Source organism: Triticum aestivum, chromosome 7B (assembly GCF_018294505.1).
Source record: "Triticum aestivum cultivar Chinese Spring chromosome 7B, IWGSC CS RefSeq v2.1, whole genome shotgun sequence".
In the NCBI taxonomy this organism is placed as follows: domain Eukaryota; kingdom Viridiplantae; phylum Streptophyta; class Magnoliopsida; order Poales; family Poaceae; genus Triticum; species Triticum aestivum.
In genome coordinates this window covers 15,478,451-15,489,053 of record NC_057813.1, presented here as the reverse complement: position 1 = coordinate 15,489,053, position 10,603 = coordinate 15,478,451, and the positions used below count along the sequence as shown (strand labels likewise).

The 10,603-nt window shown below is 44.6% G+C and overlaps 1 protein-coding gene across 1 annotated transcript; it reads left to right on the top strand.

Annotated features, from left to right (window-relative positions):
* Positions 1–3,251: 3,251 nt before the first annotated feature.
* On the top strand, positions 3,252–9,868 carry LOC123157562 (ABC transporter C family member 10). Its single transcript, XM_044575844.1, has 7 exons — positions 3,252–3,522; positions 4,033–5,125; positions 6,693–8,080; positions 8,344–8,628; positions 8,705–8,791; positions 8,916–9,503; positions 9,611–9,868. Exons 2-7 carry the CDS (start codon positions 5,110–5,112, stop codon positions 9,866–9,868), a joined length of 2,622 nt encoding a protein of 873 aa, XP_044431779.1. The 5' UTR covers positions 3,252–3,522; positions 4,033–5,109.
* Positions 9,869–10,603: the final 735 nt, after the last annotated feature.

The following is a 10,603-nucleotide window of genomic DNA, read 5'->3' as shown; positions in this document are numbered from 1 at the left end:
AAAAATAACGTAACTAACCATGGCAACATTCTTGGAATAGATATGGCAAAGACACTACGAAAAGTTGCCATCATGGCAGCATATAGTCTTAGTTTGCCATGGCAAAAACATCTAGTTAAGTTGCCATGGTGCTTGAATTAAACTAGCTATAGGCCATGTAGGAAGTTTGCCATGTTGGAAAGAAAACATATATACGTTGGAAGAAAATAGTGGCAAAAAAGGGAAAAAAATTGATGGATGGCAAGTTTGCCATGATTGAGAAACTTCCATAATTTGCCATGTTTAAATAAGAGCAAAAGTACATTTGCAAATGTGAAGATGGTCCCAAAGAATCTATCATGCCAGTACATTTTAAGTTGCCATGGCAAGACACATCATAGTTTCGTAAACTATAACATAGTTAAGTTGCCATGGTGTTTGAACTAGACTTGCCACGATCCATTAAAAAGTTTAACATGGTCCATGTAATAAATTTGCCATGTTAGAGGAAAATAAAAAATAACATACATTTGATGAAGATGGTGACAATTTTTTTTTGAAGAACAACAAGTTTGCCATGATTGATAAACTTCCATAATTTCCATGTTTTAGAACTTGCCATGCTTTAGAGAATGGCAAAAATACATTTGCCATGTGACGACAGCCCCAAAATTTACCATGGCAGTACATGTTAAGTTGCCATGGCAAAAACACATCATAAGTTTGTAAAAAAATGTTACAATGATCATTTCAAAAAAGTTTGAATAATTTGTACTGCACACATGGCAAGTTTGCGAAAAATTGTTGTATTCGTACATAGAAGCATGACGAGTTACGTAAAAATGCAATGTACCCTAAGAAAAAGACAGAAGCATGGCAAATTTACCATAAACATGGCAATTATGTAAAAAACTGTAATTGTACCCTAAAGAAAAGACACAATCATGGCAGATCAGAACAATGATTTGTTGACCAATTGATTGTTTGATTACAGCAGCAACAGCATCACTAAATTAACCATGGCAAAAAAGAAGAAGTTGACAAGCCAAAAATGTAGGTGAGATGTCAAGTTAAATCACTGAATAAACATGGCAACTTCGCATAAGTGTGTAAATTACATATGAAGGAGACACGCTGAATATAGTGGTAACTGGTAAGCTCGATCTAGTAAACTGAGCATTCTAGAGCAGCAAAGTGCATCAGCAAACAAATGCTGAAAATGATCTATACTGAAAGGGAGGAGAAGCACTGACGGCCGACGAAGTACTGATGACGCGTGCTCTTCCACGCGCGGCGATGGAGCAGGAAACAACGAAGACGATGCATACTCACCGGTGCCCCTCCATGCTCGGCCACCGCGGACCCTTCCGTGACGCTCCTCGTGCGGCGGCCGCGGAGCACCTCTGCTCCTCTAGACACAGCGACGGGCAGCCTAATGGCTCCACACATCGATGGCTCCTCGCGCAGCCTGATGGCTCCTCTAAACGAAGCGACGGGCCACATGATGGCTCCTCGTGCGGCAGCCGAGGAGCGGCTCTGCTCCACGGCTTGCAGTCGCGCACGACCAACGGGGCGGCAGCAGCGATGCCCTCGCTCGTGCTTCAAGCGGAGGGCACGCGAGAGGCGCCCTCTTCGACCAGCGGCGGCGTGACGGCCGGCGGGGACGACGAGCCCACGAATCTCCACCGCCCAGCACCTCGGCGACGGTGACCGGCAACCAGCATGCGCGCGAGGCTCTCTCCGTCGCAGTCAACACGACGCTGTGCACCAGCATCGCCGCCGAGTACTGCCTCCGTCCACCATCGTCGAGAGGCAGCGCGAGATTGGCCGGCCAAGCACGGCACGCTGGAGGCCACAACCTCATTTTTCTCATTTTCATTTTTATTTTTTTGCTTTATTTTACTTTTTCTGACCCTTCCAAATATTCTAAATAAATATATTAAAAAGAACGCTTTATATGAACCATTAGAAAAAAATGTTAACCAAGGATTTGAAAAAAGTTAAATGTGTATAAAGAAAATGTTTCTCATATATACAAAAAATCAAGCATTTGGAAAAAATAGTTAAACAACTATTTAAAATATTAATTATACACTTATTTTTAATGGTATAGAAAAATGTTGTTGATATAATAAAAACCCAATCTTCTATTTAAAAAATGTTAATAAAGCATTTAAAAAATGTTAAATATGTATAAAAAATGTTTACCATGTATTCAAAACATATTAATATTCTATTAAAAAAAATTTAAACGTGTATTAGAAGTACTCCCTCCGTCCTCAAATAAGTGACTCAACTTTCCAAAATAAATGACTCAACTCTGTACGAATGTTTATAAAAACAAAGTGGACATAAAAAATGTGTATAGACATAAAAAAATATGTTAAACATGTTTATAAAAAAATATTTCAAATGCAAACAGACAATATTGAATGTGTATTGATAAAAAGTTAACATGTGTTGAACAAAAAGAAAACCGACGAGAAATGACAAAAAACAAATAAAATGAAGAAACTCAACAAAAAAAAGAAAAAAAGAAAAAGGAAAATGAAAGCCCCAAGAAATCAGTTCAAAATAGTGAAAACAAAGAAAACCGAGAAAGAAACAAAGACATGTAAACCGGTGAAAATCAAGAAAGAAATGAACGAACTGAAGGACGAAATAAAGAAAAGAAAGAAACAATATAAACCGAGAAAGAAAAAAAAACCCAAAAAGTAAAAACGGAAAAAGAAACAAAAAAACGATAAAAATGCAAAGAAAAGAAAAAACCCAAAAACCGTGAACTGACAAAGAAAAATGAAAAAAACTAAAGGACCAGAAAGACTTCCGGAACGAACCATTCAACAACCAACCCATCGTGAACCAATCTGTAATTAGGTGGACAGTGGTATCCTCAACCCACCAGGGTTTAAATCCTGGTGCTCGCATTATTTCTGGATTTATTTCAGGATTTCCGGCAATGCGCTTTCAGTGGGAGGAGATGTTCCCGTTGACGACGAGGTGCCTACGGTGGCTTCGTAAATCTCAAGATGATATGCCGGCTCAGTCTCTCGGAGGTGCTCATAGGGGTAGGGTGTGCGTGTGTGCGTTCATAGGAGTGAGTGTATGCGCGTGTATATGAGTGCTTGTGTCTGTACCGATGCTAAAAAAAAAAGCAACCAACCCATCGAGCGAGGCGAATGAAGCAGCCCGAAAACGTTCTCTTCTGTTTGCGCCTTCTGGTCTACAACACGGGCCGGCATCTCTTTGGGCCAACTCCGCGACTGTACCACTGCCGAGCTATCGATTCGCGTCTTCTCCCTCCGCCGCCGTGCCATGAAATGTAGCCGCTTTCCTCTCCACCCTCCCAATCTCGCATTGGATGGATTTAGGTCGCGCCACCCTGCCCGGAATGTAGGGTTAGTTCGGGGTCAGCAACGGAGGCGGCGGCCACCGCGAGAGGAGGAGGAGCACGGCTTCACGCATCGGCGCATCTCCGTCGCTCCCCGCGCCGGAGACGAGTGCACAAGTGGCGGGATGGGACGCCGTCCTGCCGTGCTACGGGTAAGAGTAAGGCCAACATTTTCATCCGATTATCATCACTTAAATGGAGAGATCTAGAGAGGATTGTCGGTGGCTTAACCCCGACAACCGAACCGGATCAGATTGTTTGGAAGATGCGCATTTAGGAGTTATGCCAGTTTTTTGTCCCGGCTGTTACATGTTTTTTTTTTTTGTGTGTGGCTTTTATCCCACAAGAATAAACTCCTTACCCGTGATACCCTGACCAAAAGACAACACATGCATGAGGAATCTTGCTTGTTGTGTTGTGAGAAAGGGACCTGCCAACCATTATCTATTCTCTTGCTGTCATGTGGTACAAGTGGTGTGGAAAGAAACTGTCATTGTGCTTCAATGCTCTGAATTTGTTAATTTTGAATCTATGGCTAGAGTTTGGCTCAGCAATACCAATAATGCTGCTTTGAATGCGATTACTGCTGGTATGTTGTCGACTACCTGGAAATTGGGTAATGACATGTATTTTTTGCTTGATTACTGTGGTATGGTTTACAGGTGATGTGTCGGCGACCGTCGGGGTTACTCAAACGCAGGAGACTGTCGTGTCCCAAACTGAACTTGCAGATCCTGCAAAAAGTGCCTGCTGCTCCCTTACGGAAGCAAAGATGGTGGAAGCTCCCCGGCTCAGTTGGCAACGAAGAAACGAAGGATCACATTTCTGCTGAGGCCGATGACCACCGTGGCACCGCTGTTATGCTCAGATTTATCTCTGCCTTTGGCTGTTGGGTTTGTTATTTCTGCCCATGTCATGTTAAGCTGATGGATGTTGCTTCAGCTATTTTGATGGATGTAAGAGTGGGCTTGGACGTTGTTTCGTTTCTATGAAAGCGAACAGGGCGAAAGGCCTTTCGATCTACAAAATGTGGCATTAGGTGATTTCATTTGCATAGTATATTGATCTGGTGGCCGCGCGGTGTATATTAATATGGCCGGCTGCCACTGGAGTTGGTTACAGAAAATTTGATTCTCAACATATCACAGAATATTTTTGCACAGAAGATTACAAAACTTGTACACACCAAACATTTGGCACGTTGTTAGCTTGGTGCTACTACTCACCAGCTAGCAGCAGCCTAGAGAGGTCAACACTCAACACTGCCATCATCTTCAGAGGGAAAAGGGGCGCCATTCTAGGGAATTTATTTTTGGATATCTGGCCTTTTTTCTTCGAGGAAATTTTCGAATATGGGTGCGGCCTTTTGTAGCCAAACAAAGCAGTTCTTCTAGTTTCTTCTCCTCTGGCTCAACAAGGTACAATTGATGATCACTGACGAGTACAGTTTCCCCTTCAGCTTTGGGTTTATTTGATTTTCATGAGGCACTGTGATCTTTGTGTTCCGAGTAAGCGTTCAAATTTCCGTGCGTCACTCTAGATAATTTCATGGCATTCAGACTTTCTGATGTTTGCTCCAGTACTGGTATTTGTAGTATCTGTTCTTTGTCTGCTCCTTCATGAAAAAGGACACCAGTTCATTGTCCTAACTACAGTTTCGTGTTCATAATTTGTGCAGGGCTGCAACAGGAGCTTATCCACTTCGAAGTGCAATTCAGCAATAGAGATTGCATGCCCAGATGGGTTCCTTCACAAGTAAATCCTCTCCTCAACTTCCTCATGTTACATAGCTAGCTACTACCTCCGTTTAAAATTACTTGGAAGTTGTTTGTCTTAAGTCAAACTTATGATAGTGGCCTGGGCCTGGGCCTTGCTGTCTTCTCCCTCTCCCTTTCCCCTCTTCCTCTCGCGACCGAGCCGCCCCCGCGGGCGGCCGGCCGCGCCCAGCCTTCCCCCCGCGCGCCTCTCCCTCCCTCTCCCTCTCTGCCGCCGTCGCCGGCGCCCGCTACGGGCCTGGCCCGGGCGACGCTGGTGGCGGCGGCCCCCTGGCTTTTCCCCTCTCGGGTGTCCGCTGGCGCGGGACGGGGCGACCCCGGGCGGTGCTTCTCGGCGGCGGCGGTCCAGCGCGGCGGTCCAGCGCGGCGGCGGGGGCTCCTGGCGCGAGCGGGGGCGGGCTTCTGGACGGCGGCGTCGCCGTTGGCGACGGGCGACGCGGCGGCGCGATCTGGCGGCGCCCGCTCGGCCCAGATCTGGGCCCTTCGAGCCCCATCTAGGCCTGGGCGGGCCGGCGGCGGTGTGGGTCTGCTTCGTGGCTTCCGGGAGGCGGGGGAGAGGCGATGCGCGGCAAGGTGTTGGCGGCGCCACCGCCAGCTTGCTGCAGCGTGGCGGCGGGGCTTAGCGGGCCCGTTTCGGGCCTGGCCGGGCCAGGGGTGGCCTGGCATGCCCTGCTGCTGCGTCCGGACGGCTACCGCGACGGTGCCGGAGGCTCTGGCCTCCCGCACGACGGCGGTGGAGGTGGTTCCCTCCCGTTCGGTTTCGGTGCTGCTTCTCCCTCCGCGGGGCGCTTCTCTCCGGTCCTCTTGGCCTCGTGTTGGTGTTCGCAGTGAGGTGGCGTGGGTGACGGCGCAACCGCGATGACGCATGGTGGGGGGCGGCGGTCTGGCTGGTCGGCTCCGGTCCGTTGGGCGGCGGGGATTGGAGTACGGGAGAAATCCTTAGCGGTCTTCGGCCCCGATGCGGTGACACCTGCGGGTGCCACCATTCCTTCCTGGAGGGTGTCGGTGATATCCATCCCCCACCTCCCTCCGCGTGCCGGGGAAACCCTAGGACATGTCCGGGCAGCAGCGTCGTCGGCGTCGCTTTCCTTCTTGGAGGTGCTGTTTTGTACGCGGTGGTCCGGAGCCTCGGGATGTAGTGGTTTGTCTTTGGTGGGCGTAGCGGTGGCGGGTCATCCGTGCTCTGTCGAGCTGCCGTTGTTGGCATTTGCTTCTTCTTCTTTTTCTTTTGGGCTTGTTGTGCTGTTCGCCCCAGCGATCATGTATCGGTGTTGGTTGCTTTGGAATACAAAGCGGGGGGAAACCCTTTTTCGGTAAGTCAAACTTATTTAAGTTTGACCAAGTTTATCGAACAATTTGCTAATATCTCCAACATCAGGTACATATAGTATGAAATTGTATTTTATGATGAATTTTACGAAACTAATTTGGTATTGTAGATGTTGATATATTTTTCTATAAACTTAGGACAAACCTAGAACTTTCAATAATTTAGAATGTAGGGAGTACACCACTTCCTCTACCTATGCTAAAGCTGGTTTTTTCAGATGGTGGGGCAGCTGATTCTGCAAGTCCTGTGACCCCCTTCACTAAAGCTGGGTTCTTCAGCAAGATCTCATTTTGGTGGTTGAATCCTCTACTGAAGGTGGGCTACAAGAAACCCCTTGAGGACAAAGACATACCACTTCTAGGCGCCACAGATCGAGCACACAACCAGTACATGATGTTCATGGAGAAGCTGAATGGCAAGAAGCAGTCGCCGCCACATGACCCACCATCATTCTTATGGACTATTGTTTCTTCTCACAAGCGTGCCATCTTGGTCTCCGGTTTCTTTGCTTTGCTCAAGGTTCTCACCTTGTCTACAGGCCCAATAATTCTCAAGGCATTCATCAATGTCTCACTTGGGAAAGGGACCTTTAAACACGAAGGCTATGTGCTCGCTGCGTTACTGTTCGTCTGCAAATGCTGTGAATCATTGTCACAGAGACAGTGGTATTTCCGCACTCGGAGATTAGGACTGCAGGTGAGGTCACTCCTATCAGCAGCTATTTATAAGAAACAACAAAAGCTATCGAATGCAGCAAAAATGAAGCACTCTTCTGGAGAAATTATGAACTATGTGACCGTCGACGCGTATCGGATTGGGGAATTCCCATACTGGTTCCATCAATCATGGACATCTAGTGTTCAACTCTGCATTGCTCTGGCAATTCTATACAATGCGGTTGGTGCTGCAATGATTTCATCTTTAGTTGTCATTATTATCACTGTACTGTGCAGCGTTCCATTGGCCAGACTGCAACACAAATTTCAGAGTAAACTTATGGAAGCACAAGATGTGAGATTGAAGGCCATGTCTGAGTCATTAGTTCATATGAAGATCTTGAAACTTTATGCATGGGAAGCTCACTTCAAGAAGGTCATCGAGGGATTGAGGGAGGTTGAGTACAAGTGGTTGTCTGCATTCCAGCTTAGGAGGACCTACAACGGTTGCCTGTTCTGGTCGTCTCCTGTTTTGGTGTCAGCGGCGACCTTTGTAACATGCTATCTTTTGAAAACCCCTCTTGATGTTAGCAATGTTTTCACCTTTGTGGCTACTCTACGTCTTGTGCAAGACCCTGTTATATTGATGCCGGATGTTATTGCTGTTGTGATACAAGCTAAGGTTGCTTTCACTCGGATATCAAAGTTCCTTGATGCACCTGAGCTAAACGGACAAGTTAGGAAGAAATACTATAGTGGCATTGATTATCCTATAGTGATGAAATCGTGTAGCTTCTCGTGGGAAGAGAATACATCAAAACCAACTCTAAAGAATATAAATCTGGTAGCCAAAGCTGGAGAAAAAATAGCAATATGTGGAGAGGTAGGTTCAGGTAAGTCGACGCTTTTGGCTGCTGTACTCGGAGAGGTCCCCAGAACTGAAGGCATGGTATGTTTTATTAGTAAGTTCATCATCTAGTGAAATATCTGTCATATTCAGAATTGAGACATTTAGACATGAAGAAACATAGCCAGTTGACAAACAGCATCACGTTCAGTTTGCAAAGTTGTTGAAAGTTATGCTCGACAGTGTTGCCAATATGAATTACGTTAATCAATTCATTTTATTCATAAGAACTTCATTTCAAACTCTTGAACTTTGCATAAACATTTCAGATCCAAGTCTGTGGGAAAATAGCATATATTTCTCAGAATGCATGGATCCAAACAGGAACCGTGCAAGACAATATTCTCTTTGGATCGCTGATGGACGGGGAAAGATACCACAACACAGTCGCGAGGTGCTCGTTGGTCAAGGACCTTGAAATGTTGCCATATGGAGATTGCACACAAATTGGGGAGAGAGGAGTAAATCTTAGTGGCGGTCAGAAGCAGCGCGTTCAGCTTGCTCGTGCACTATACCAAAATGCAGACATCTATCTTCTTGATGATCCTTTCAGTGCTGTTGATGCTCATACAGCCACAAGTCTCTTTAATGTAAGGATCATATTCAGCAAATGCAGACTGTATTACTATTAGAGTGTGAACTGTTTTACAAATCTCTTTGTAACAGGAATATGTCATGGGTGCTCTATCAGACAAGACTGTTCTTTTGGTGACACACCAAGTGGATTTTCTACCTGTATTTGACTCCATTTTGGTACCTCTCTCCACTTGAGAAATGCCACCATATGATGATATTTGTGCCCCTATGATTTATATTGATCTGTAAGTAGCTTGATTTATTTGTTAATGTCATCTAACATAATGATGTTTTTTGTCAGTTAATATCAGACGGAGTGGTCATTCAGTCTGCACCTTATCAAGATCTATTGGCAGATTGTGACGAATTTAAAGACCTTGTAAATGCCCATAAAAATACTATTGGTGTTTCAGATCTTAATAGCAGTATATCCCCTCAAGGATCTAAGGAAGTATCAATAAAGGAGACGGATGGTATTCATACAGAGTCTGTGAAGCCATCGCTGGCGGATCAACTGATAAAGAAAGAGGAAAGAGGAACAGGGGATGCAGGTGTTAAGCCTTATATGCTTTACTTGCACCAGAACAAAGGATTCCTGTATTTATCTTTTTGTATCATTTCTCACATGATTTTCATTGCTGGACAAATATCACAAAATGCATGGATGGCTGCTAATGTCCAAAATCCTCATGTTACTACACTGAAGTTAATTTCTGTGTACATCATTATCGGAGTTTGCTCGATGTTTTTCTTGCTATCAAGATCTTTATCAGTCGTTGTTCTTGGGATTCAGACATCAAGATCCTTATTTTCCCAGTTACTCGATTCATTGTTCCGTGCACCTATGTCCTTTTTTGATTCTACTCCTCTAGGACGGGTTCTTAGCCGGGTAAAAATTCTTAAACCAATGGCAAATACAACTATTTTCTATTCTGTTTTACACCAAAAGATTCTTCACAGGATAGATTAACTCGTTCCCTTTTTCTTCTAATGCAGGTCTCTTCTGATTTGAGTATCGTTGACCTCGATGTTCCATTTGCCTTCCTGTTTAGCCTTGGTTCCAGCATAAATGCATATAGCAATTTAGTGGTATTGGCTGTTGTTACATGGCAAGTTCTGTTTGTGTCCATTCCAATGATAGTTTTAGCAACTAGGTTGCAGGTAATTGGTATGAAGTTGTTTCTGTGGTTAAACCCTATGTTTCTTTATTCTAAGCCTCATACCTATGATTATTTGAATTCATTCATCAAGTGATGTTTTGACCAAGAGTGAATGAGCATGCAGTTTTGCATTCAAAGCTCTCATTTTCTGAAACCTGTTATGTTTGGTCATACAGAGGTACTATCTAGCGTCGGCCAAGGAATTGATGCGGATCAATGGTACTACGAAATCTGCTCTAGCGAATCACTTAGGTGAATCAATTTCAGGGGCTATAACAATAAGGGCCTTTGAGGAAGAAGATCGATTCTTTGCTAACAATTTGGATCTTGTTGACAAGAATGCAAGTCCATATTTCTATAATTTTGCAGCAACTGAATGGTTGATTCTACGTCTAGAGATAATGAGTGCTGCAGTTCTGTCTTTTTCTGCCTTTGTCATGGCCCTCCTTCCACGAGGAACCTTTAGCCCAGGTAAGTAATTATATGAATACCACTATGCTTCAAATATTGGAAACTTTTGATAACCAACCTGTTTTATGGCCTTTAATGTGCAACTAATTTGCGATAAATATTAGATTCATGCCATTTAAATGTTGCTACCTTTCCATTGCCTTCTGAGTGAGTTCTAATAAGCTTTTGTTATAAGAAAATTACTTGATAATCCCTCTACTAGCAGATACTCCCTCCGTCCTCAATTAAGTCAACATATAGAAAATTTAAGACATATTATGGAGTGGAGTAGAAAAAGCATTGGGAAGCTGCCAGCCATTCTCTCTCCTCATTAATTCCCCATCTCCAATGAGCTAAGCGCATGTAAAAAATGAGGAGA